Source organism: Phyllosticta citribraziliensis, assembly GCF_038025025.1.
Source record: "Phyllosticta citribraziliensis strain CPC 17464 chromosome Unknown J3D65scaffold_6, whole genome shotgun sequence".
In the NCBI taxonomy this organism is placed as follows: Eukaryota; Fungi; Ascomycota; class Dothideomycetes; order Botryosphaeriales; family Phyllostictaceae; genus Phyllosticta; species Phyllosticta citribraziliensis.
In genome coordinates, this window is record NW_027117343.1 from 2,320,061 (window position 1) to 2,344,957 (window position 24,897).

Genomic DNA, 24,897 nt, shown 5'->3' on the forward strand with positions numbered 1-24,897 from the left:
ATGGAAAGGACTGGCGCTGCTTGACTCGCACATGTACAGTAGGTGTCGAAAGAAATGAGACTTCCTGAGTCTGGCTGCAGCAGTGAACGACTGCTCCCTAAGCGTGACTGTGGTAGCGAATGAATGCTCCCGAAGTGCACTCGTACTGCCAAAAGGTCTTATTTCTTTCGTTTTGTGCAGGGAATCAATGGCAGAGTGGAGGACAGCTGCGGGGATGCTCCATCACCCTCCACCCCACAAGCGACAACCAGCTTGCGGCAGAATGGCACAGCTTCGGCCCTCATCAAGCTCGCTCAAGCATGGCAGAAGTGGAAATGGAGGTAAATGTGTGGATGGAGACGTGGGTGCGGCGCAGAAGGATAGAGAGGCCGACGCAACCGAGCATTGGTTGTGGTGAAGTGCAGCAAACAGGGAAGGTCCAAGAAAGGGCTCACAAATTTTCTTCGCTCCATATGACAGAAAGAAAAACAGGGCAAAAACGAGACGGGGCCTCACCATCTCGTCGCCGGCATGGTCCATGTTGTAGAAGTGCTCCGACGGAAAGTATTGCGGAGGTGTGGGAGCGTTCGTTGTGAGGAATCAAAATGGCGGAGGTGCCTCTCTTCGTGATGTTGGTTGTTTGTCGAGGAGCGGTGGCGGTGGCGGTGGCGGGCCAATGTCAACGTCAACGCAGTAGGGAAGACAGAGTGAGCGTCAGAGGTAGACTAGACTGGCTGCCGCGGGCATTGTCGCAGAGCCGCGGGACGGAAGACGGGAGGCAGTTCCCCTCTTACACCGCACAGGCGGGCGTGCCTGAAATGCATCCACGCTGATGTGGATGAGCGAGTGGAGAGTCGGTCAACATCAGGTCGCTGGGGTTGGTCGATCTCCATCTTCCTCCGTCCACCCTTCAGAGGCCACGGTTCCACAGTGCACCACTGGCTACGCGCTGTTGCTGCTGCATCATGCCTCGACAGCGACGGTGGAATGGGGGGGGGGGGGGGGGGGGGGGTTTGCCAATTGAAGCCTGTCCATGATGTGTGTGTGCTGTGCAGCTGCAGCACGGCTCTGGGGACCGCCATCCGCGTTGCAAGGAAGATGGGGGACGGAGGACCAGCCGGCCTTGCCTGCGCGACGGCGCACCGTGGCCTGGCAGCAGCCATTGATGGATGGTGGCATAGAGCGGTGACATATCACATCGGCCAGCTCGACGACCAAGAAAACAAAAATTATCGAGGTGGCCCCGCTGGATATGGCGTGCAAACAAGCACCAAAGCCAGGTCGCAAGCCACTGGTCGACCTGTTGACGATCGCCGGAGCCGTCCAGCAAGCCAAACCGCATTGCCGGGACAGCAGCAGCGTGTCCAGCCAGGTCCGCGTCGCTCGACTGTACCGTACCGTACCGGTCCCTCGAGTCTAGAGCCCTCGCCCCCGGTAACGCCCATCCAGCCAAGGGGGTCCAGCTTCATGACACGACGGTCAACGGCCTTTTCTCTCCCTTTTCCACTCTGCATGTCATTTCATTCTGTCGATTTTTTTTTTTTTTTTCTTCCTAAATTTCCTTCTTGTATTTTTCTTGCCGCCATGACGGTGTCGATGTCTTGCTTTTGGCCTGTTCTCCGACCCAGCGGCTGTCTTCGCTGCCCCTCGCTGCTTTTCTCCTCTTCCCCGGGCACCCGGCATCTTCCACCACCACCACCACCTCCACCTCCACCAACGCACCACTGCGGCGACCTGCACGCTTGACCTTAGCGGACCCCAGTTCATGCAGCTTCGCTTGTCCCGTACGGTTCATACAGTACATACACGCATGTATGTATCGTTTTGTATCATGTAGACATACCACACACTCCCGGCTGGCTCACCGCGTTTTGATCTCTCGTCTCGATTCTCATCTCCCTCCATGTATGCAATGCAGTGCCGTTGCCGCCGCCGCCTGTCTGTGCTTGCTGCTGGTCTGTCTGCTGGTACCACCACCACCACCACCACCACACGCCTACATTGCCATTCCGCTCCCATGCCGTGCGGCAGCCCCCGCCGCGCAGTGCCCCCAGTGCGGTCAGGCTTGTGCCACACCCGTCGCCTCGGTGGTGGTGGACGCGCATCACGTTGTAGGTAGACAGAGAGTGTGTGCCCACCACCACCACCACCACCACCACCACCATTACCATCGGCAGATGCCCCCATTCGCGCGCGCGCAGATGACCAGCTTGCTTGCTTGCTTGCGTGCGTCCCTGCCGAGATATGTAGGCTATACGTGTCCATCGTCATCTGCCCTTTACTCCAACCTACGTGTATACCAGCCAGCCAGCCAGCCAGCCGCGCATACGCGCGCGACGTGACACAAGACATTAATGTATCCGATAATGTATCCGATGACAACACTCACGCTGTCAATCAGTCTGTCAGTCTGTCAGTTGGACCCTTCCCCAACCACCACCATTGCCTACGTTTCTAGGTTAGCCACATCACGCAGACAAATATGCGTCGTGTGCACAAGATGCAGCAGCAGGCAGGCCTTGGCTCCGGGGAGAGACGGAGTGGAAGAATGGGGCCAGGCACGTACGCACCCGAGGCGAAAAAGGGCGCCTGGCTGGTTCGATGATGCACCACGCCACGTCGTGTGTGAAAATGACTGCAGCGCGCAGCACTGCGCTGCGCTGCGCTGCGCTGCGCTGCGCTCCCCTCTTCGCTTCCCGCCGACCACGAGTGGTAGTTAGCGAGCGGTAGAAATCGTTGCTGACCAGTGAGTGGTGGCGCGGCAAGAGGGGAACAAGAGAGCGGCTAAGTACCCAGTCGATGGCGCAGGCGACACCACGGAGGATGGATGCAGGGGCACTTGATTGAAATCCAGCCCCAAGCGTTCATATGGGGAAATGGAATCCTGATGTATTTCTGCTGTTGTTGCAGTTGCTGCAGCCCCGACCATCCATCCAGCTCACTGGGGGATATTTACAGACGCCAAGGGAGTGGAAAGGGAATACCAGAGACGTTTGATTAGCCCTTCTCTCGGCGAAATTTTGGTTGCTTTTGGTTTGGACGTAGTCCGAAAGTGTCCGGTGTTCGCGATGACTGGAGATGAACGAGTCGTCGACCAAGGAGAAAATAGAGATCAGTGGACTGAGGAACACACGCGACACGACTAAAGCACCCGTGATGAGGTACCGAGTTCAGATGCACACCAAGGAGATAGAGAGAGTGGAAGAGATGCTGAAATATAGTCGAGTGACAGAGAGAGAGAGGGGAAGAGAGAGAGACGAAGTATCCCAGAAAACGCCGGCTTCCCCTTTTTTGCCAATGTGAAAAATAGGAAAAAGAGGAGAAGAAATCCTTGACCGTCTCTACTCACGCGCGTGTCGTCGCACGCCATGGTCTCGAGGCCACTATGTATGTACAGAACGCTTTCAAAGATAACAGCAACAACTACAGCGACGGGTTCCAGAGAGACTGCGCAATGATGAATGGCAGAGAGAAGGAGAGGTGAAGCCGGATTGCAATAATCGCTGGCCGCTCTCAAACCACTCGCTGCACAGCTGGCAGAGAAGGTTTAGTATGACCAGCAAGTACGCGGACTCCCAGTGCCTCGTCTGTCGGCATGCCTTGGTCTCTAAAGCACTTGCGCATCGCTTGCTCGTACTCGCTCCATCGCTCGCGCGCTCGCTTGCTCATTTGTTTGCAACAAAATCGCTTCCGATCACGTCGAGGGAAAGCAGACTCCTTGACCGAAAGGTCGAAATGACGACAATGAAAAGCGTAGAAATTACAGCAACGAGAACGCGGAGAAAGGAGAATCAACCCAAAAAGACAAGGGGACTGCAACGACCAAAAAACAAGAGCAAATGTCGTCGCTTCGTCCTTCGTGATACAATCAATATTAGAGGACCGTAGCCGACACCATTGAGACGCCAGAAAACCCCGCAGTTCCCTTGTCGCAATAACTCCAGTTCCCAGGCCGGATCTCTACTTACGTGATCTTCTTAGTATGGAAGCGTGGTGGAATGTCGATGTGGATGCGCGCCATCAATAAAGTCGAGTGTCGGTGAGGGGGAAGGATCAACCTTAATTGCCGCCGTCCCGTCCCTCAGCTTTGTCGTCTGCCGGTGGTTGATACGACTCTCTGCTCCCATTCGCCCGGGCCGCCTTTTCCTTTTCGTCTTCGCTCTGGCTTGCGCTGCCTTCTCCCTCCGTCACCATGCCATCCTTGGATTCTCTCCGTAGTCTTTCAGCCTTGTCCTTCAGGACCCGCGCTTCCTCCGCCGCTCGTTGCGCCCGCACTTGCTTCTTCCACATGCCTGCATATCGGCCCTTTTTCGCTAGCAACTCTTCATGCGTTCCTCGCTCTGCTACTCGGCCCTCGTGCAGCACTAGGATCTGGTCCGCGCGAGTGATGGTACTGAGACGGTGCGCAATCACAAGCATGGTTCGTCCTTGTCCCAGCGTGGTCAACGCATCTTGAATGTGCTCCTCAGTCTCAGTGTCCAGGGCTGCGGTAGCTTCGTCCAGCATGATGATCCGAGGGTTTTTCAAGATGGTGCGGGCAATGGCGACGCGCTGCTTCTCACCGCCAGACAGACGCAAGCCCCGCTCGCCGACCTTGGTCTGGTATCCGTCGGGGAAAGTTAGGATCTTGTCATGAATGCTGGCCGCACGGCAGGCTTCGTAAACATCCTCGTCTGTCGCGTCAGGATTGGCGTATCTGAGGTTGTACATCAACGTCTCGTTGAACAGGACCGTGTCTTGTGGCACCACGCCAATGTGCCGCCGCAGCGAATCAATGCTCACGTCCTCAACGTCGTGTCCATCCACTTCGATGCGGCCGCTCTGAACGTTGTAGAATCGGAAGAGCAAGCGGAAAACGGTGGATTTGCCCCCACCAGACTCGCCCACAAAGGCCGTCGTTGTTCCTGGTTCGCAGTGGAAGTCGAGTCCCTGGAGGGCAGGTTTGCGCTCGTCGTACGAAAAGTGCACGTCCTTGAATCGAATGTCTCCTTCGCAGCTGGAAAGTTCTTGGACGCCAGGCTTGTCAATCACAGTCGGCTGCTCCTTGAAGAGCTCCAACATGCGTTCCGAATTGATCATGGCGGATTGAATCATGCGGTAGAATGTGCCAAAAAAGTTGAGAGGCTGCTGGAGCTGGGCCATGTACGTGAGCAGCGATACGAAGTGACCTACCTGACTCTGTCCAGTCGTCACTTCGTATGCAGCGAGGAAGCAGGCAACCATGAGACCAAGCATAAAGACCAAGTTTTGCGTAATGTTCATCAGGTTCAGCGAGAACAGAACCTTGTACTCGGCCTTTTGAAACTTGTCCACGGCTGACCTGTAGCGATTGAATTCATAGGCTTCGGCGTTGAAATACTTGACTGTTTCGTACGAAACCATTGAATCGTTCCTTCTCGGCGTTAGCCAAGAGTCAAAGAGAAACAATGAAACAGCACTTACTTGACGGCATCTTCCTCTCTGTCGGCGTTGACCATCTGACGCCTGATTTCGGCCCGCCACTGGGCCATGCGTATGGTCAAGTAGACATACCAGAATGTGACTACTGCCACGACGAGCGCGTAATACGCGTCGAATTGGATCAAAAAGTAAGCAATGGCTACGCACAGGTCGACCAACATTGGGACGACCTGGAACGTCACCTGCTCCAAAAACGTATTAATCGAGCTACCCTTGCCCAGGGCCGAGAGCACTTCGCCGGTCTTCTTGCCGAGGTGGAAATCCAAGCTCAGGCCATGGACATGCTCAAAGGCGGCCACAGAAAGCTCCCGGTAGGAATACTGGCTGACGGGAATCCACAGCGTCGATCTTACGGCGCCGAGGAGGCCATTGCTGCCCTGCAGGATGCGGCAGAGTATGTAGAAGACGATGTACGCCCAGGGCATGCGTACAGGACCATCCTCGCCAGAGAGCACATTGGTGATCCAACCCACGAGCAATGGCACCAAGACGTTGACAGCCCGCTGCAGCACCACAATTACAAAGCAGGCCACGACCACGACTTGCAGCGATTTGTTCTTGGACGGCCACAAGTAGGGGAAGAAAACCGAGTAACCTCTCAGGTACTCCCACCAGCTTCTCGATGGAATGTTGTCCGGTCTGCTCCAACCAGCGGGTGCACCTTCGGTGTGCTTGTGTTTGCCACCGGTTGGCATGGATCCGTAATGGGTGGTACCATTGGCGTTTCCATTCTCAGTATTATTTCCCGCCAGAAGTGGCGCAGATTCAGTATCTGTGCCGTTTTCGGTATCCCCCCTGTGGCGGAAGGTCACGAAGATGACGTAGAAGCCGATCATGGAACATATCAGCAAGATACGCGCCATGTCTATAACGATCTCGACAACCTCCCACTCGGTCATGTTGTAGCGCAGGCTTCCACGGCGGCCATCGTTCCCGGCGCGAGGTTCGCGGTGTGCATGCGTGTAAAGCGAGAGCGAGGCGCCCCAGATGGCGACCTCAAGTACCAAGGCAAGAATCCATGTGGCGAGGTGGGACTCGTTTGGGGCGGGTTTGGTGTCGATGATGGAGATGAGTAGGAGTATGTAAACGAAGAATGCGCCGACGAGGTATATCTGGCGAGGTCAGGTCAGTCAGGTTTGGAGCCAAAGCCGAGAGTAATGCTGCGTACCACGACGGACTGGCCGCACCACCAATGGTCCTTGCGGCTGTACAAGGCGTGGAAAATGACGGTGACTGCGTTGGCGGCAAAGGTGCCGGCAGCCAGGACAGAGAGCCACTCGAAGAGAAGCTTTTGGGCGCGCGGAGTGTCCTGGTTGGGATCCCGCTTTTGTTTATTCTTTGAAGCATCCCGTTTGGGCAGCGGCTTGCCTCCAGGACCGGTTAAGGTGTGCGAGTCGGGGGATTCTTTGGGCGGGGCGGGCCTCGAGGATAGGGCGACGCTGCGGAGGCAAAAGACCAGCAGGAAGAAGAAGAGGAGGATGATGGGATATGCGTAGTGGAGGTAGAGCAGGGCGGAGCGAGCGACGTTATAGTAGTAGAAAGAATCGTCGGATTGGGAGTCGAGGACGAGATCGGGCGGGCGTAGCGGCATGGCGGCGGGGGAGGATGGCGGTTGTGGAGGTGGAGAAGGGGAGGATTCGGGGAGGGATGGAGAAGAAGAGAAGAATAGAGACGTTGGGTCAGAGGTCGGCAGGCATGACAGCGCGACTCGGGGGGTGTACCGGTCGTGTGCTTTTGGGGGGGGAGGTCGTGGGTTGCGGTGGGTGGCGTTTGGTTAGTAGGGCGACAGACAATCGCTCGCTCGCTCGCACGCACGCACGCACATGGATGTGTCGGGCTAGACGGCGGGCCCACTCGGGCGCAGCACAGCGCCGACGGACGCATGCATATCACAAGGCCAGACCCATTTGTTCGTCTGTTCTCCAGACATCTGTCACAAGCTCCCGATCCAGCCATCCATCCTCCGCCGACATGTACCCTACCATCCAGTCATATTTTTAGCGGCGCCATCGTATACCGGTCCCCTAAAGTATTGTCTGTCGTCAGGCTCAGGCTCAGGCTCAGTGTCAGTGTCAGTGTCAGTGGTAGTGGCAGTGGCAGTTAGTTGCCACGCCGGCCGGGCCCTGCCACCGGCATCATGCCTTACAACTTACGGTAACTTGACTTGGACATGGGCGGCACGCGGCCCTGACTTTATATTTTTTCATTTTTCATTTTTTTTTCTCATGCTCTTTCTTTCGTTCGGGGTTTCTTTTTGGCTTTTGGATGCATGTTGCCCTGAAGTGCCCTGGCTGCCCTTTCTGCCCTCTCTGCTGCCCTGCCCTGCCCTGCTCATGCATCATCGTCCCACCTGCTGCAGCGTTGCTCCCGCGCCAGGGTCGCTGTTTGGTAGAAAACGCCCCGCTGACTAAGCTGAGTATGTAACCTTTGGGCTGTGACTGGCCATACCACGATACCTACATGTTCCTTGAGCATTCGGTTCAACCTCAGGTACTCGCATTGTTCGGCCATGGTCCTGTTTATTCGGGAATCAACACCAGCTCTTACGTCCGCAGGCTTTTTCCCGCCCGCCAAGCGCTCCACGTTCCCGTCCGTCATCTGCCTCGAGTGACGTATTCCACACAAACCCTTGCCTGCTCTGCTGTCCATGGATACGCGTCTGCCGCTGCCACCGACTGCATCCCATTCACCGCAACGACGCACCACGACTGCCATCACCACCACCCGCCGTGGTGCGGCCATGCCATCGCTCGCCTCCAACTCCCACCATCTTCGCTCCGTTCATGCAGGAACCTAACCTGTCCGCGACCTCCCCGACCCTTCCCCGCCATGGCGGCCGACAATCCCCGACGTCCACCTGCAAACGCCCCTAGCAGCACTCCATCATCATCCTCAATAGTGCCTGCCCCTCCTCCGCCCGCCCCTCCACTCCCGCCCCAGAGGTCTGCTGCCAGAAACGCCTTTACCAGATTCGTCGCCCAATCCTTCACCTCTTACGGTTCGCGCCCTCCCAGCGCCCAAGCCAGCCGCCCCGATGCCGCTAGGATAACGAATCCTCTGGCTCCCAGGATTCCCGGGTGAGTCGTGTGATGATTTTGTTCGGCTGCTGCCTTTTCAATTGCGCGCCTCAAGCCTCATGCCCTCTCTGCGACTTTTCCCTCACCCCACCAAGGAATGTCCTCTGCTGCGCCCGCTGACTTTTTGCCGCGCCTTGCCAGACTGTCCACCCTTTCATCCCAAGATGCAAGCCACAAGACCGGGCTCGAAATTTCCGCCGTGCACATCAATCACGACCGGACACATGCTGTCCTCGCTGGCAAGGAGATTCTCAAAACAATCCGCATCACTGACACCAAATGCGCCGAAGAGACCAATCTCCGCGCTGCCATCATCAACTACGCCTCGCACCACACCTCGGCCGGCTCCACTGCGCCAACCAGACACCGCGACACGCTTGAAATCCATGACGTAAAATGGTCCCATGGCAACTACAGCTCCCACATTGCAACCGCCGCCGCCAGCGGCAAGGTCGTCTTGTACGACCTCAACCGGACCGGCGTCGAGCTAGCCCAATTGCACGAGCACCACCGTCAAGTCCACAAACTTGCCTTCAACCCTCACCAGGGATATTTGCTTCTGTCTGGCAGCCGAGACTCGACTGTCCGCTTGTGGGATCTGCGTGACATGAAAAAAGAAATCATGTCCTGTCCCAGTCGGGATAGGTACTCCGGACAGAGCGAGGGCATTCGTGACGTTGCCTGGTCGCCCACCGATGGCGTCGAGTTTGCCTTTGGCACTGAGAATGGAGTGATACAGCGGTGGGACACGCGCATGAACCGTGCACCGAAATTGAAGCTCAACGCCCACGACAAGACGTGCTACTCGATCGATTGGCATCCCGACGGCAAGCACCTGGCCAGCGCAGGCGCGGACAAGACGGTAAGGATTTGGGATTTTTCCTCCGAGCAGCGTCGACAAAAGCCTGTATGGACGATCCGTACACCACACCCAGTCTTTCATGCGCGGTGGAGACTGCCTTTCCAAGATCAAGACGTGTTCCAATGCACCCACCTGGTCACCGCGTACGACCGCGATCATCCTGTAGTTCATGTGTGGGACTTTCGGCGGCCCTCGCTACCATTCAGAGAACTATCTCTCTATCAAACCGCACCTGCCGACCTGCTGTGGCGCACTCGTGACCTGCTTTGGACTGTCGGAAGGGAGGGAATCTTTACCCAGTCGGATGTGCGATATGCTCCGAAGGTGGTTGACAGGCGAAACATGTCTGCTTTTGCCTTGTCATCCACCGGCGATCTCAGCGCCTTTTCCCAGCGGAGAGGCCGCCATCGTACCTCCGGAACGGCCTATGATTCGCCGCAAGGCTTTACTGTGGATGAAAAGGGCAGAAAAGAGTTGTCAGACAACAGCCTTCCGAGGAATTCGGCTGACGACAGCGTCGACGATGCCTTTCTCAGTTCCTCCCTCAGTCGACACCATGGCCGCACAGCCAGTAATCGGTCTACCAAATCAATCAGCACTACCCCGCCCTCTTCTGATCATGTAGGCAGGATGATGTATCTGAGCGAATCTCTAGCAGGACATGAAAAGTACTCATGGACTCCCAACCAAGCCGCCCTCCGCGGTGTGGCTCCTGGATCAATCAACGTCCCCTTATACACGTACATGGCGCAAAAGTATAAGCGAACCGCAATTGATGACCAACCAACCATCCAAGGCTTCGGTGAGCTCCAGCAGGCGTTCGAGGCCAACGCAAAATACGCCCAAAAAGCTGGCAGTCACCGATTGGCGAGCTCTTGGAGAGTGGTCGGTCAGATCGTATCTGACGCGGTGCAACAACGGGCAGAAGCGAATCGCAGGCGCAGACTAGAAAATATTCCTGCAACACAGCCCAAGCCGCTGCCACCGGTAACGGATGACACCGTCTCCAAGGCTTACACGGAAGGGCAGGAGCAATTACTTCACCCTGCAGTACGGGCCATCCAAGCAACTGAGACAGTTGTGCAAAACAACGACAGCTCCTCACAGCTCCCTACGCCGATCGCCCGGCCGGTCACTCAAACTCGGCCATCAGCCTCTGGCGATGCTAACCTCCTGCCAGATCCAGAACAAGGCGAGTCTCTAGCCTTGCCGCCTTCTCTCGTGGATACTCCGTCTCAGCAGCGTGACCGCGACCAACCACAAGCAGCTGCATCTGCACCTGCACGGCGTCGCAGCGTCTCGTTCCAGACATGGTCCTTTGCAACAAACGATCTCGAGGACAGGGCAGCCATGATAGGCGGCTACAGGGCTCCGCCACGCATCCCGCTGAGTCTAGAGCCCGTAGGTCCGCAGACGCTTGACACGCGTCCAGATTTCGACCGGCATAATTCTGGCGAGAGCTTCGCCATGTTCTCCGCGTCGACCGATTCTCGCGGTCTATCGGTTCCAGGCTCTTATGCCAGCATCAGATCCCAGTCGCGTGCGCAGAATGCAGAATCTTTGCAGGAGCGTTGGGAGCAGCAGAGCGTTGGCCCAGCCCTGTCCAGCTTTGGCGCCAATGCCACGTCCGCCGACGGGCAAGGCGGATACATGGGCTCGTCAAGCTCCATTGGCGCTGACGTGCAGACGGTGCGTATGGATCATGTATTCCAGTCACACTCACGCATAGAGGCCTCATGTAGCGGCCTAATGTTCTCCATGCACGCGGCCCGTTCCAACCGCTGACTCCACATTTCAGGGACCTCGTAATATCGACGGCTCGGCTCCGGGGAATGGGGTCAGTCCCGCTCCTTACGAACCGGGACCCGGGGCTCGCCCGACCTTGGCCTCGGTCATCTCCAACGCCGGGACCATCGCAACTGGCTCGGGCTCTGAGCAGAGCAGGGTCATTCACGACATGGAGACTCTTCGCAGGCAAAATCAGCAACTCATGCGGCACTCGAGCTCCGAGTCAGATGCTTTTACCAGCATACAGGGAAGCTTCTCTGAAACTTCTGTAAGCAATGTTGACATGATGGATGCGAGCGGCACAATTGTGCCAGAAGGACCGGCAGGGGTTGCCTCTCCCAAGCTTCTCCTCCAGCCCCCCGGTCTGCCAGAAATCATCGACATTCCTGCTGTGGACGACGAGGGCAGTCATGAGCTTACGCTTTCCGATTATTGCGTCAAGCATGAAGACTTGGACAGTGAAGTCGGTGTGCCTCTGACCCTTATAGACATGCTCAATTGGCTCCTAGAGTTCCACAGCAGCATTCTCTCCGACGCGCAGACAATCTCGCACATGCTCTTCATGATTACGGAATTCCTTCCCCACACTCACCCGCTTCCTGAAACTCTCACGTCCTCAATACTTAATGACTATGGCAACTACTTGGCTTCCATCAGCATGTCCCCAGCCAACATTCGCGTCATCCTCGACCGCAAGCTGACTCCGCTGGCCAAATCGGGCATCAACCCTTTGCAAGCAGAGTCCATCCTGCAAACGTATCACTCTCAGCTGCTGTCGCTAGGTCTCTTCAATGCCTCGGCGTGGCTCAGACGCGTGGCTTATCCCACGTATCCTGCCGTGTATGAACAGGCGCTGCAGGAGACCCAAATTGGACTGCGTTGCCAACAGTGCAAGAATCCCATCAACAACCCCGCAGATAAGATGCTCTGCGAGAATTGCAAGAGAAGACAGGCGCCGTGTCCAATATGCTGGAGCACGGTGCCGCCAGATGGAGTAGGCGTTCCGCTGGCGCAGCAGAAAAAGAAAGGAAAGAGGGGCAGCAGCAAGAGCAAAGGCCACCAGCGCGGCAAAGACAGCATAGGGAGTATCAGTATTCCGCGGACTGCGAAGAGTTTGGCCGCTCATGCTCCACAGCCCGACCCCGTACTCACATCCACGTCGTCTCCCCCTTCTCCAACGGTCCCCTCGCACCATTCTCCCCAGCCCACCCTGTACACGTCATGTTCGCTCTGTGGCCACACGGCCCACACCACCTGCCTCCGTGCATGGCACGCCGAGCTCGACTCGTTCGCTCCTCCCACCCCCTCGCCAAACAATCCCGCCAGCACTACATCCCCCAAACCTAGCGGCACATCATCATACTCTCCCCCGTCACCCCTCGCCATCTCGCTCTCTCCGTCCGGTGGCGGCACGTGCCCCTCCCCAGGCTGCCTCTGCGACTGCATCGACGGGCCCCTCCGTCGCTCTCGCGTCTCCTCGCTGCAGCAGCGCCGCGCCGAAGCCGACCGCGGACGCGTGCGCGACGACGGCCGCCGTGTCCGCGAAAGCGACGCCGCGCGACGGGCGGCCGGTCTCGTCGCCGGCGCTGCGCTCCGCGGTGGGGGTGCTGGTGCTGGGCCCGGGCTCGCTGGCATACCAGACGTCATCATGGGCGGACGACGCGGGCGCGAGCGCGAGCGCGAAAGACCGGCTACAGCCTTTGCTGGGTCCATCGTCGGCGGCGGCGGATCCACTGCGGCGGCGGCGGCTGCTGCTGCTACCGCCGCTGGTGAAGCAGGAGCGGCGCCGACGGGGCTGTCCGGGTTGCGGCGCGGCGGCAGTCTGAGGGGCATGGTTGCGGCGGGGGGCATGACGGCGGCGGCGGCGGCGCTGGCGCGTGGGCAGAGTCGCGATGACAGCGCCATTCGCGAGGGCGGGCGTGAGAGGGATAGAGACAGGCAGGGGGTCAGTCTTTTCGGTGGCGGTCGCGGAGGGGCCGCCGGGGGCGGCGCAGCGGGTGCTGCTGAGCAGAACACCCGTAATGCTGCGGGAACTGGTGAGGTGCAGGGTAGTCGCCGCGTTCGCGTTATTGAGCCTGCGGGTAGGAGTACTTAGGATGGTGTGCTGTGGTGTGCTGTGGGATGGGGGGCTTTGGTGCGGAGCTGGGTTGGGAATTGAGGTCTGGATTTTTAGCATGGATGGATGGATGGATTGGAAGGCTTGGTGGTGGTGCATTAGCACATCATATTCCATCAGCTGCGGCAGTGTGGGTATTGATTGGCGCGCGACATGGCATGGCATGGCATTGCAACAGCCGAGAAATGAAGAAACGAAGAACAAAGCTTGGAAGAGCGGGAGTGAAAGTGATCAGATGGCAGGGGTAGGTAGACAGGCTATCCTGCACCGCCCACCCACATCTATCTATCTATCTTCATAGCCCCATCGCCGTTTGGATCTCGACTCGTCGAACTAATGCCAAAGGGGGGTTGAAGGCATGCCCAAGTGGAATGGCTTTCCTCAGGTCTCTCCGCGCTGTAGTGGTGGTCAACAAACATTCCCCATGTCCAGCAACAGTAACAACAGTAACAACAGGAGTAAAAGTCGGTTGGTAGTATTAGCCAAGTGGTTGTAGTTAAGTCGTGAACTCGTGAAGAAAAGACGCTGCCTGCCTGCCTGCCTGCCTGCCTGCCTGCCTGCTACTCATGCTCATGCTCATGCTCAATCAAGCTCATACATATGATGCTGCTCCTTGCTCGATCCGGACCGCTAATCCAACAATCCTCTCCGCTCCGATGTAATCCAAACATTAGGTATCCCCGTGGTGGTGGCAAAAGGCGCTCAGTCGAATGATCCAGAAGTGATGATGATGACGATGACGATGTCGTGCCTCCGTGCCTCCCTGTCCTTTCCAAGAACCCCAGAGTTGAAGACAAACTGCACTGGCGTATCCAAACGCCAGCCAAAACCAAGACAAAGACCAAGACCGCCAATGACAACGACGCTCTCTCACTCTCACTCTCACTCTCCCTTTCACAGCACCAACATGGCGCCCACGCACGCCACGAGCGCAAAAACACTTCCGCCCACAATGCCCTCGGGCCGCGCAACCGCCGCGCCACTGTTGTTACCGGACGCGCCGCTCGCGCCGCCGCCCTGCGAGAAGCCCGTCCCGCTGCTGCCAGAACCGCCGGAGCCGCCATTGCTGCTGTTGCCGGCGCCGGCGCCGCCCTGGTCCGACGAGCCCGAGGCATTAGGATCGCTGTTGCCGCCGCCGGAGACGCCAGGGACGGACTCGGGGACGCTGGTCGACGACGAAGAGGAGGGGGCGGAGGCGGTGCCGGACGCTTTGGCCTTGCCCTTGTCGGGCTCCTCGCCCGTGCCCTGCAGCGAGCCGAGGATGACGCTGGTGTCGGTGATGGCGATGCTGTTGTTGGTGCCGGCGAGCGCGTTGTAGACGTACGTCTTGTCGCCCGTCTTGTTGGCCCCCGATGGCGGGTCGTAGCACGTCACGTCGACCGACGACACCGACGCGTAGTAGTAGCCGTTCTGCATGGCGGGCGAGCCCGCGCTCCAGTTGATCAGGCCGCCCGCCCATTCGATCGTGCCTTTGCCGTTGGACGCCAGGCCGGCCGGCCACAGCGAGAGTTGTACTCGTGAGGGTGTTTGCGGGTACATGAAGCTGCCGGTCGTCGCGTTCCAGGTGTCGGATTTCTTGAGCGTGCGCACCACTTTGCCGTCGATGGACCAGGTCAGCGTGTCGGGCTGCCAGTCGATTTCGTATTCGTGCTCATTGTCGAACGTGTTGGATGTGTCGTGCTTGCCGCCGTTTTCGTCTGCGCAATTCGATTCAGTCAGGGGGTGTTTTCACGACAGGGGGTGCTTGTATCTCAGGGGTGGATGGGTGGGTGGGTACGCACAATCCAAAACTCCCTGCCAGTAGTAATTACTCTGCGCCTGGTTCAGGGTCGTCCCGATAAACTCAAAGTCAATCTCATCCTTGACGTCGCTCATGAGGATAAAGGCCGTCACGACGCCAGCCCCCTGGCTGGTGCGCAGCTTGGCCGATATCTTGCCGTACCAGACGTAATGGGTGCTGGCGAGCAGCGTGCCGACGCTGCCCTGCGACAGCGTCAGCAGCACGCCGCCGTTGTACTCGAGCGGGCTGCCCGACGACACCCAGTTGGCCGTGCTGGCGTCGCCCAGGTACTTTGCGATGTCGGTCACGCCATTAAGGTTGTCGATGTTGAACTTGGAGCCGTCGCAGACGGGGGCCGGCACGCAGCTGTCGAGCTGGTGCGAGAAGATCGGGTCGCATCCGCCGAGGCAGTATGCGCCTACGCCGCACTGTCCGTATTCTGCGCGACGAAAAGAAGGACAGGGTTAGCGCGTGGTCACACGACGGGCTTCACGTGTCGGCGGCGGCACGAGCAGGAAGTGAAGTGAGTGGATTTTGGGAAGTGGAGTGGTACAAGACGGCGCGCGCGGGGTGGGGGGAGGGCGTACGAGAGCAGCAGGGCGAATCAGCTGGACATGGGTTGTTGGGGCCGCAAGTGGGAGCCGAGGCGGAGGCAGTGGTGAGGAGCAGAGCGGCGGCGGCTGCCAGCGAAGCAGCAGCAGCAGAGGCGAGCGAGCGGACCATGTCGAGACGGGAGTAACGGTCGTGGTGGTGGACGAAGAAGGCCTACGCGGGCGGACGGTGGACGAATGGATATGCAGTCTTGGGCGTAACCGGGCTGGTGTAGTTGCAGATTCTGCGCACACGGCAGACGGACTGATGCAGGCTGTTGGTGGTGGTCGAGGAAGCGACAGTGGTGGCAGACAGAGAGGAGAGAGGGGGGGAGAGAGGAAAAGGAGCAAAAGCTCAAGCGAGCGAGCGAGCGAGCTGGGTCGGACGGAGGAGGATTGAGGGTGAAGAAAAGGAAGCCGTGAAGAATGCCGGGCGAAAGGGGACAGGATGGAATGAATACAAGCAAGCGAATGGAAGAGTAATGGGATGGGCAAGGAGCAGGCGTGTGGGGGATCTTCCCTGGAGGGCCTAGCTAGGCTGGAACGGGCGTAGCCGCGGGACGGCCAGTAGGGTGGTGCCAATAGTTTGACAGGCACTGACATCCGATGACAGCCAGATGACAGCCTCAGCCGATGCAACATGGACTGACTGCTTTCTTTGTCGTCCGTCGCTCTCTTCATGCGGCCCGCCTTGCAGCCTTCTTCGGTCTCCTGTCTCGCGTCGTCCGTCGGGTCCATGGCGGACGCGGGCGATCAAGCTGTGACAACCAACGGCCAAGGCCAGGTGATGATCCATGGGCCCTCCCGCTTTGGCACCCACCGCCGAATGGCGCAGCGCGAGGCCTGGACCTGGACCTGCGCATCGAATCCTACCGTTTTCTTGGAATACGCGCACGGCGAGCACAGGTGGGCGACCACAATCCGAGTCGTCGACGTCTGTCTGTACCTGACGGAACAAGTTTCGATCAAGGGGTGCACATTCTTTGCGGGCGACTCCCTGCTTGGAGCTGCACGCGCCACGCGGCCAGAGCGGATCGCCGCTGAGCGAAAAAAGATGCTTAATCCAACCAACACCACCGCTCCCGTCGACGCCTGCATGCCATTGCATCGCAAAGGAGAGAGGCTGGTCGACACGCACAACCTCCACTCAGATCCGTTCAGGCACACCACCCACTCTCTTCGTTTCGTTCCGTTCCCCATCGCCCTGACGTCACCCACGTCCGCTCTAAGCTACTGTCAATACCGTCCAAACGACATTACCGCAGGCACACAGCCAATCTCCCCCGCCATCGCGCGCGACGAAAACAGCAAATTATACCAGGAGTAGCAGTAGCAGCACCACTACGTCCCCAAACATCCGTCCCTTGTCCCTCTCTGGATGCGCCAGCCCGTTCACCCTCGGAGCTGGACTCCCCCATCCCATCCCATCCCATCCCATCCGTCGGTCGGCCGCCGCGCCCACCCATCAATCCGTCGCGCGTGCTCGCGTGAAACTTGATCCGTCGCGCCATCATCGCCTCCAAAACATGTGCCTCTCGCGATTTATGATGAGCTCGCATCCCATCCATCTCGCTCGCATCCCATCCATCTCGCTCGCTGTTCCTCATCTCAGCCCTCACTACTCGTCCGTTTCCGAGCGACCGACCGTGTGCTTTCCCAGACGGTGCGCCGTGCGTGCTGCAAACCGACTGGCCGTCAGATTACCGTTGCGACGCTGGCTTGGTAGTAAAAGTCGTACCGAGCTGCTGCCAGATGGGAAGCATTCGTCTGCTTCGGCGAGTGGCGAGAAGAAGACCATTTAAGCCACTGTCGGTCAGAGTCACTCAAGAGCATCCATGCACATCCCCAACTCTGTAGAAGAGCATTCATCAGCGAACGACATCAGTAGCATAGCAGAGCGCAATCAAAGTCAGTTAGTTGGCACCCAACACTCATCCCCATCCCCATCCATTCCCACTTCTATTTATATACACACCCCTCTCCAGCAACAGCAAAGGTCAACGGATCGAATCGGACATCAACCTCTCTTCATCCCCCATTCACTCTCCCAACCAGTGAAATGCGCCTCGCCCCGCTCTGCTCGTGTCGTTTGCTCACTTCTCATCCAAGCCATCAAAGAATCCTTCCCTTGCTGCCCTTCGCCCGTGCGTGACTTGACATCGATGACTGCTTCGGTCAGTAAGTAGGCGGGCGGGTGTGTGCAACCCGACCCGACCTAACCTCACCACACCACACCACACCTAACTCCCTCCCGATCACCTCACTCTCTCCCGATCGCCTCGCTCCCGTCCGCCCTTCCGTCCGGCCGTCTGTCTGTCTGCCTAGGTGTCTGTCTGTCATCCCGTCGCCGCGTTCCGTGTTCCGTGTCCCGTCCAATCGGCTGCCTTGTCAGTTTGAAACCAAACCAGCAACAACGACGCATTCACACCACCGACCGAGGCACACACACACACAGAGAGAGCAACCGAAGAACCAAGAGAGACCAAGGGAAAGCAAAGAGCGGTGGAGAAGAAGAGGAAGAAGAAGAGGAAGGCAATAACAGACGAACCAACCAAAACGTTCTACACAACAAAAGACCACTCGCAACCGCCATCCGCACCAGCCCATCGGCAACACTTCCTTCGTGCCTCCCCCCGGGCAGTCAACCATCGGTAACCTCCACCACCCAACACAAAGCAGCAAGCCCATGCGCAACACCGCGTGGCATCATCGTCAGGAGCCATTCGTCCTCCACCACGCCTTGCCAGGTAACCCTCCACCCTCAGCACAGTTACGCTCCCCCAACCTTTCCGACAACCAACCAACCACCTACGACGCCTGATCCGGCAAACACTCCGGACACAGCGGCACCGGACAGTGCGGCAGCACCTCGTACGCCTCGGAAACCTGCGCATTTGCACAAGGCGCGAGAGCGGCGTAATCCAGAGCTGCCATTGACGCGGCCGCCGCTGTCCTTTTCAACGCCGCCATGCTCGCCTTCTTGGCAGCAAGACCATCCATTGCGCCGCCCCCTCGTCCGGCCCACGTCTTGTTGCCGTTGCTGTACGCATTCTTGTTGTTGCTGGGGACGTTGATGCCGTAGCCCAAGTAGCCACCCTTGCCGCTGCTGCCAGTGCCTCGGTTGCTGATCGTGTTGTGCGTATACGTCGGCCGCCATCTCTGCGACCCCGTCGTGCCCAGCATCGAGGCGCGCATGTCGGGGAAGGATTCAAAGCGCAACGGCCCGCCGCCATCACTGCGCCAGCCGCCCGTGCAGTTGTAAAACGGCAAAGGCGAGGCCGGCGAATGAGGAGAGCCCCGGAACTGGAATTGGAAGCCCGAGGATGCCGGCTCAGTCATGTTGGAGCGGTGCGAGACCAAGGACCTGATGCCAGGGGAGGACGACGGAGCTCCATTTGACGCGTTACTGGGGTAGAAGTCATGGTTTTGGTCGCCTGTGTGGTATGTTGTGAGGTTGAGGACGGATGGGCGCATGGTGCTGTCCCACTGGAAGGCGTAGGGTCCCGCTGCTACCGTCGTCGCTGTCTTTTCCTCAGAGCCACCAGCCGTCGCTACGTTGCTGATGCCGCTGCCAGACGGCGTCGTGTAGCCGCTGGACAGAGCAGGGTGCGGGGTCGAGGCACGTGTGCTGCCAGTGCCTGATGGTTGCCGCTGCGGCGAAGCGGCGCCTGTCGCCTGTTCGCTGTCGTTGGTGTTGGTGTTGGCGACACTGCCACTCGTCGCCGCGCTTACCGCTCGCGTCGCCCCCTTCTGCTTCGCCTTGCCCGCTCGGTTCTTGATTTTACCCTTCTTACCATTTGGAACTGCTGGTTCTGCGCGAGAAACAGCCGTGTCCGCCGCTGCTGACGATGACTCCTGCGGCTGCTGTGCGTCCTCAGTGGACGCCGATTTTGTCTCTACGGTCCCGCTGTCGTTGGCTTGATGGGCCGGAATGGCATTGACCCACGAGGCGTTGGCCCACTCGCTTGGAATCTGCGGCCGAGGAAAGCCAGTGCCAGGGTTTGGCGTGATGACAAAGGGTCCCGACGTGTGGTGCGTCTGCGCCAGCGTCTGGGGGACAAACTCCTTGGCCTGCGCATTCAAAGCCGTCGCCGTTACTGTCTTGGCCTGTGGCTTTGGCTCTGGCCTTCGAGATTCAGGACGCTCTTTATTTCCAGAGGAACTATGAAGCATCCGGAGAAGCTCAACGGCCGGCGTCGACATTTTGGCCACATCCGGGCCCACGTTTAGGACATCAGGATTCGGATGCATCACGCGCGGTGCCGACATGATTCGCCGGTGCAGCGGACGCTTCGCCGTTGGAGGTGGCGGCGCGGTACGACCCAGGTCTTGGTCATAATGGGTCGACCAGTGTACGCCCTGGCTGGGCGAGACAACGTCGTACGGGTCGTTGGGCGTCACGACCGTATCGGTGCCAGCGTTGGAAGTAACACGCAGGTGAGAAGCTAAATAGGAATCTTGAGACTGCAATGATGTCCTTCTGAAATCACCCTCGTGGTTGATGGGCGTCTCACGGGCCGACGCCTCTTGCTGGGTCTTCTTAAGAGGCTGCGTTGCGCCGGGATATGTGCCTTGTCTTGTCCTAAACGCTGACGAGCGAAGCTTGTCCGACTCCGCGTCGGCGTCAATGAGAATGACCGTGGAGTCTTCAGAAGATTCGGCCAAGCTACTATCAGAGACCATTCTCCTTTTGATATCTCGAATAGCAGCTTCGGTGTTACCAATTCCCTCGTCAGATCTCCCCGTCTCGGTCGGGGCTATGCTAAAGTTGGAGGAACCATTCGACTTAGGGCCTCCACGCGGCAGTGAAATGTCCTCAATATGCTGAACTGTGGGTGATGGGTGCCTTTCGATATTTGTGTGATGCTGCACAAGAGTTTGGCGTCCTGGGCTGACAAAATTCTCGAGTCGCGATGGCTGCGCTTGTGTGTCCCAGCCACGGTGCTCGATGGCGGCGTTCAATTCCGAATGAGTGCTGAGGAGGCCTTCTTGGTTTCTAAACTTGTTGCACAGACGTGGGATTCGCGAATGTGAGGGCGAAGCCGGCATCCAAGGATGTTCCTCGGCAGTAAAAGCATTTTGACCATGGGTTGTGTGTGTAGATTGGGGATGATGTTTGGCAGCTACAGCGCTGGAGCTCGGCAAGCTTGGGAAAAAGGGATCATCGATGGCCTCTTTTGCCGCCTTTTTGGATTTGCCTTTGAGTAGCTCCACACTCGACTTCTCTTTGACTTCCCTCTCTGCTGCACGACGCGCAGTCTCGAGCTTGAAGGGCACCACCTTTGTCGGGGACTTTGTGGACGATTTGGTCGGACTCTTGCCAGGGGAGTGGCTCGATGTTGATTTGGTTGGCGACGACGCTGTCTTGCTGGAATTCGCAGCGGACCTCAGCGAAGGAACAGACTTTCGCCTCGAAACATCTGGGGAGCTGGTATTTGGACTGGTTGCGAGCCATTCTGAAGGTAACGTCTTTCTGTTGATTTGCGGAATACTGTTGAGGCCAGTGGTGGTGAGCGGCGGTAGCATCTTGCCTCTCAAGACCGGGACCGTCTCTCTTCCAGTAGGTGCCATGTTTGTCGCGGTAAAACTGCCGTCAAAGTCTTCTGCTTGAAAGGATGAGAAGGATGTAGCGGATGCTGTGCCAGTATCAGAGTCGGCTACGGTGTTCCCTGACGTGGAACCGTACGTTGGCCTGGTACAAGTCAGTCTGAAAGCTCAAAAGACGCCACAGGGAGAGCTTACCGAACTGCACTGGTAAGCCTTGCGACCTGCGCCCAAGATGCTGTAGAATTCGAGCGACTTCTAGGCTCAGATATGAACGATGATGGAGACGGACCGGCTTGTGTTTGCGAGTACAGATTGGGGAAGTCGTTTGACGAGTCAAGGTTCAAATCGAATGCGCAAGTCTCTGCCGCCTGCTCTGGAAGGTTCGACTTGGGCCTTTCATGGCTGCGAGGAACTATGCTCCCTCCCCAAACGTTTGTATTCTCGGCAATGCGCTTTCCTCGGGCGGACCTGGCCCCGCGATCGGCCTGCTCCCGACCTGCCTTTACGGCTGGCGCTATCGTGTGCTCGCAACGTGGATTCGTGCTAAGGCTGGACGGGGGCCCGGTCTTCCTGCCAAGAGTAAGTGGGTTTCCCGTTGTCTTCGACGCCTGTTCAAACCGCGATGCCAGCTTTTGCGCCGGGGACGTGTTGGGAAACTCAGAAGCCAGAGTCGCTGATTTCTGACGCTGGGGCTGCTCGCGAATTCCGTACTGTTTTGACGCGCGAGCTATAGACGCGTACGTCTGGCGGCGTTGTGTAAGATGCGCACGATCCGCACTGTCAATCAGGTCTTCGTCCGCGTCATGTCGATGTTGCGAAGGATTCTGGAGAGGCGGGAAGTCTGTCAGGTGAGGTGATGGATACGACTCTTCGTGTTCCGAGTCGTGGTTGAGGACATCATCGGCTTCGCCGCAGTCGCCTTGAGGCGCAGTTGGTAACGAAGCGGCGTCGTATGCGTCGTCGCAGTAGTCGTAAAGAGTGAGCTTGGCGTGGCAGCAGCCAGAGTAATACATGTACCTGTAGCGGCACATTATGTTGGCAAGAGAATGGATGTGGTTGATTGAGATGACTGGATGATGTTGCAAAGTTGTGCGGGCGCTGTGCGCTGGATGGACTCGGAGCAGGCCAACACTCGGAAAGTGGTCTGGTTTTCCAACAGGCTGTGCCCTCGACTGGTGCTTATTGATGGTCAGAGATGCGCGTTCAGCCATACATCTAGGTTCTTGAAAAAATGACTTTGACTTACAGCGAGAGTTTGACACCAACGGCTATGTCTGATTTGCGCGCCGGGACAGGTGAATGCCAGATTCAAAAAGAACGAATGAGGCGGCTAACCAGGTGTATCGGCCCGGATGACCTTCAAGATACAAATATCTACATAGACCTGGTGCAAACGAAAACTAGCCTGTAGTGGGGGAAGTCAAACGACAGTATTAGCCACGTTTGGACAATTTCCATCCGCTCACTTTCACAGGCCCCATCAACCAAACCAAACCCTGCCGTTTGCCTCGACATAACCATACATCGACTTTGAGTCGGCCACGATCTACAAATGTGTGATGGAAACTTGAACACTTAAGCTCGCGAAACTCAAAGTACACGCAGGGCTAGCCGCTCGCCAAAGCAAAGATATTTTCCTTTGGGAGACTTGATAGGCATACGAAGAGGTGTAAAGAGAAGGAAGTATTCAAAACTGCTGACATTACCATGGGCTTCAGAATCTCCTCTTCTTCTTTGATGGTTGCGGATTGGATGACAGAGAGCGTTTCAGCTCTTCGCGTTTGCGGTTGGCCCGTTGCTTTTCCGACTCTTGTGGCTCATCAGCGGACGGCAATGGTCGCGTAAGGCTTGACGATAAGCCTCTTGCCTTTGCGACCGACCTCGCACCTTCAGATGGTGGGCTTTTCTGCTCCTCCTTTTTTCCTGTGCCAGTCTCTGTACTCTCAGCGCCACCAGCAGACAAGGTATGCGGTCTAGATGTCGGGGCATCTAGACTTGCTGCAGGCTTTCTTCCCCCACCGATCCTCCCCAACTTTCCCCTCGTTGGCGGTGGTTTTGTCGGCGCTTCAGAAATAGGTCGCTCATCTTCAGCGGCCTTTGATGGCTTTGGCTCATCTAGATCGGCTTCGTCTTCTGTTTCAGTTTCGGATTCTGGACTGGCCTTCTGAAGGGCGGCTTCGTCCACTTTGGCGGAAACTTCAGCCGATGGTGTCCTCCGAAGCCCTCCCAGCTTCCCTAGCTTCTTTGGACTCACAATCGTGGGCCTCTCCACAGCCCGTGAGGAGCTTGGAGTATTCTCAGGTGGCGATGAAGTCTTTACAGCCCCGCCAAGTTTTCCAAGCTTTCTTGGGCCGGTTTGGCTCGGTTTTTGCTGACCTTGTGAAGCGTCTGATGAAGTTTGTGTATTTGGACGGCTTTGCGAGGTCTTTTTCGGTGGAGCGTCAAGGTCATCATCGTCCGTAGTATCGTCTTCAGTGGTGTCGCTGATATTTTGATTTGAAGCGATTGGAGGCTGACCGGAGATCTTACCGTGATCCGGCTTGGTCTTGCGCAAGTGAGGAGGAGTTGCTTGCCTCTGCATCCCTGACGTGAGTAACTCGAGGAACTCGACAGAAAAGACAGTCATTTGACGAACCTCAAAATTATCGTCATCTTGTGTCCCTGAAGCATCCTGCGCAAGACTCCCGGCTCCATTCTCAATGCTTGGCCTCACTGGTTCTTCAAGCCTGGCTTCATCAAAATCTGCAGGCAATCTTGAAAGCCATCTATCGACCACGTCGATTTCGCCCTCTCCATACAAACGCATGCTGCCGATTTCAGACAAGATGAGACTGTCGTCAGTTGATGATGTGAAGTTACGCGAGCTCCGCCAACTTTCCACGTCAAAAGCGCCTACTCCATGAACTTGACGTGCAACCTGCTCTCTTGGCGTCAAATGTTTCGACCCTCGTGTGCCGGCGATGCCCGGGAAAACACTTGACAGATCAAATCCGGTCCCTTCGAGTTTATCGAGAAGCTTTGTAATAACGTGGTCCTTGGCATTCAAATGACCAATCAAGTCTTCAATTTGTGAGCGCTGCTCCTGGGCCTTGGCCAACAGAGGCAAAGTCAGATGCTCTTTCACAACCACTTCCGAAGACGGCGTCATGGCCATTTCCCACTTCAAATCTTCAAGCGGGGCTGGCAAGGGGATCGTGAGGCGAAGTCGAAGGGCAAGATCTGGGCCACGACGCGCCAGCTTCACCGATGTGCCTTTGGAGCCATGAACAGCTGTTTCGATTTTCTCCAGGAGTAGCTGGAGCTGATCAAGGCCTTCCGTGGGATCAATGCTTGTTTCGAGCTCAAGTGCTCTGCGTATAATCTGCTTCCTGTCAAGACTTTCTTCCCAGATGTGACACAGATCAGTTATCAAGACGGTGTAGCTGCTGGGGGAGATTTGAGGTTTGATGAAGAGGTGAAGTCTTGAATCGAGAGAATCAGGCTTTAGACGCAACCAACGAGCATCCATGGCTGGCCGTGTTGATGCTTGCATTGTACTGGGAGGTGTTGTTGGCAGGTCGTGGGGCAGAACCGGAATGGAGCCTGGAGCGTTCGCGTACCTGTCCAGAGTCCGTGCGCTCAGCCACCTCCACCGCCTCACCGCCTTTGAGGGATCAGCCACAGTACCTAGGTCCGTGCGGTTCCCGTCACGTCCAAGG

General features: G+C 57.5%; 5 protein-coding genes across 5 annotated transcripts; 1 reads left to right on the forward strand and 4 right to left on the reverse strand.

Moving 5' to 3' along the window:
* Nucleotides 1–4,038: 4,038 nt before the first annotated feature.
* J3D65DRAFT_668175 (heavy metal tolerance protein precursor) lies at nucleotides 4,039–7,030 on the reverse strand (the record flags this gene model as incomplete). The annotated part of the gene is made up of 3 exons (XM_066803091.1): nucleotides 4,039–5,371; nucleotides 5,422–6,551; nucleotides 6,608–7,030. The coding sequence occupies 3 exons, from the start codon at nucleotides 7,028–7,030 to the stop codon at nucleotides 4,039–4,041; spliced, it is 2,886 nt and encodes a 961-aa protein (XP_066655682.1).
* An 893-nt stretch (nucleotides 7,031–7,923) lies between these two features.
* On the forward strand, nucleotides 7,924–13,741 carry J3D65DRAFT_625922 (uncharacterized protein). The gene is made up of 3 exons (XM_066800382.1): nucleotides 7,924–8,516; nucleotides 8,658–11,067; nucleotides 11,177–13,741. The coding sequence occupies exons 1-3, from the start codon at nucleotides 8,269–8,271 to the stop codon at nucleotides 13,259–13,261; spliced, it is 4,743 nt and encodes a 1,580-aa protein (XP_066655683.1). The 5' UTR covers nucleotides 7,924–8,268; the 3' UTR covers nucleotides 13,262–13,741.
* Nucleotides 13,742–13,750: 9 nt separating this feature from the next.
* J3D65DRAFT_625926 (cell wall glucanase) lies at nucleotides 13,751–16,163 on the reverse strand. Its single transcript, XM_066800383.1, has 3 exons — nucleotides 15,650–16,163; nucleotides 15,064–15,501; nucleotides 13,751–14,979 (listed from the first exon to the last, which is right to left on the reverse strand). The coding sequence occupies exons 1-3, from the start codon at nucleotides 15,783–15,785 to the stop codon at nucleotides 14,177–14,179; spliced, it is 1,377 nt and encodes a 458-aa protein (XP_066655684.1). The 5' UTR covers nucleotides 15,786–16,163; the 3' UTR covers nucleotides 13,751–14,176.
* Nucleotides 16,164–18,352: 2,189 nt separating this feature from the next.
* J3D65DRAFT_386473 (uncharacterized protein) lies at nucleotides 18,353–22,484 on the reverse strand. The gene is made up of 3 exons (XM_066795810.1): nucleotides 22,446–22,484; nucleotides 21,395–22,377; nucleotides 18,353–21,344 (listed from the first exon to the last, which is right to left on the reverse strand). The coding sequence occupies exons 2-3, from the start codon at nucleotides 22,228–22,230 to the stop codon at nucleotides 18,461–18,463; spliced, it is 3,720 nt and encodes a 1,239-aa protein (XP_066655685.1). The 5' UTR covers nucleotides 22,231–22,377; nucleotides 22,446–22,484; the 3' UTR covers nucleotides 18,353–18,460.
* A 124-nt stretch (nucleotides 22,485–22,608) lies between these two features.
* Nucleotides 22,609–24,755, reverse strand: J3D65DRAFT_386485 (XRCC4-like factor-domain-containing protein). The gene is made up of 2 exons (XM_066795811.1): nucleotides 23,835–24,755; nucleotides 22,609–23,774 (listed from the first exon to the last, which is right to left on the reverse strand). Exons 1-2 carry the CDS (start codon nucleotides 24,729–24,731, stop codon nucleotides 22,914–22,916), a joined length of 1,758 nt encoding a protein of 585 aa, XP_066655686.1. The 5' UTR covers nucleotides 24,732–24,755; the 3' UTR covers nucleotides 22,609–22,913.
* Nucleotides 24,756–24,897: the final 142 nt, after the last annotated feature.

Excerpts from the sequence above, each read along its gene's own strand:
- J3D65DRAFT_625922 (XM_066800382.1), top strand. The coding sequence starts at position 8,269 with ATGGCGGCCGACAATCCCCGACGTCCACCTGCAAACGCCCCTAGCAGC. Across the intron at positions 8,517-8,657 it reads CTGGCTCCCAGGATTCCCGG|ACTGTCCACCCTTTCATCCC; the intron begins GTGAGTCGTGTG and ends GCGCCTTGCCAG. Across the intron at positions 11,068-11,176 it reads TTGGCGCTGACGTGCAGACG|GGACCTCGTAATATCGACGG; the intron begins GTGCGTATGGAT and ends TCCACATTTCAG.
- J3D65DRAFT_386485 (XM_066795811.1), bottom strand. The coding sequence starts at position 24,731 with ATGCAAGCATCAACACGGCCAGCCATGGATGCTCGTTGGTTGCGTCTA. Across the intron at positions 23,775-23,834 it reads AAGATGACGATAATTTTGAG|AGGCAAGCAACTCCTCCTCA; the intron begins GTTCGTCAAATG and ends TCAGGGATGCAG.
- J3D65DRAFT_625926 (XM_066800383.1), bottom strand. The coding sequence starts at position 15,785 with ATGGTCCGCTCGCTCGCCTCTGCTGCTGCTGCTTCGCTGGCAGCCGCC. Across the intron at positions 15,502-15,649 it reads TGATTCGCCCTGCTGCTCTC|AATACGGACAGTGCGGCGTA; the intron begins GTACGCCCTCCC and ends TTCGTCGCGCAG. Across the intron at positions 14,980-15,063 it reads CTGGCAGGGAGTTTTGGATT|ACGAAAACGGCGGCAAGCAC; the intron begins GTGCGTACCCAC and ends CGAATTGCGCAG.
- J3D65DRAFT_386473 (XM_066795810.1), bottom strand. The coding sequence starts at position 22,230 with ATGTGCCGCTACAGGTACATGTATTACTCTGGCTGCTGCCACGCCAAG. Across the intron at positions 21,345-21,394 it reads AGGCTTACCAGTGCAGTTCG|GCCAACGTACGGTTCCACGT; the intron begins GTAAGCTCTCCC and ends GACTTGTACCAG.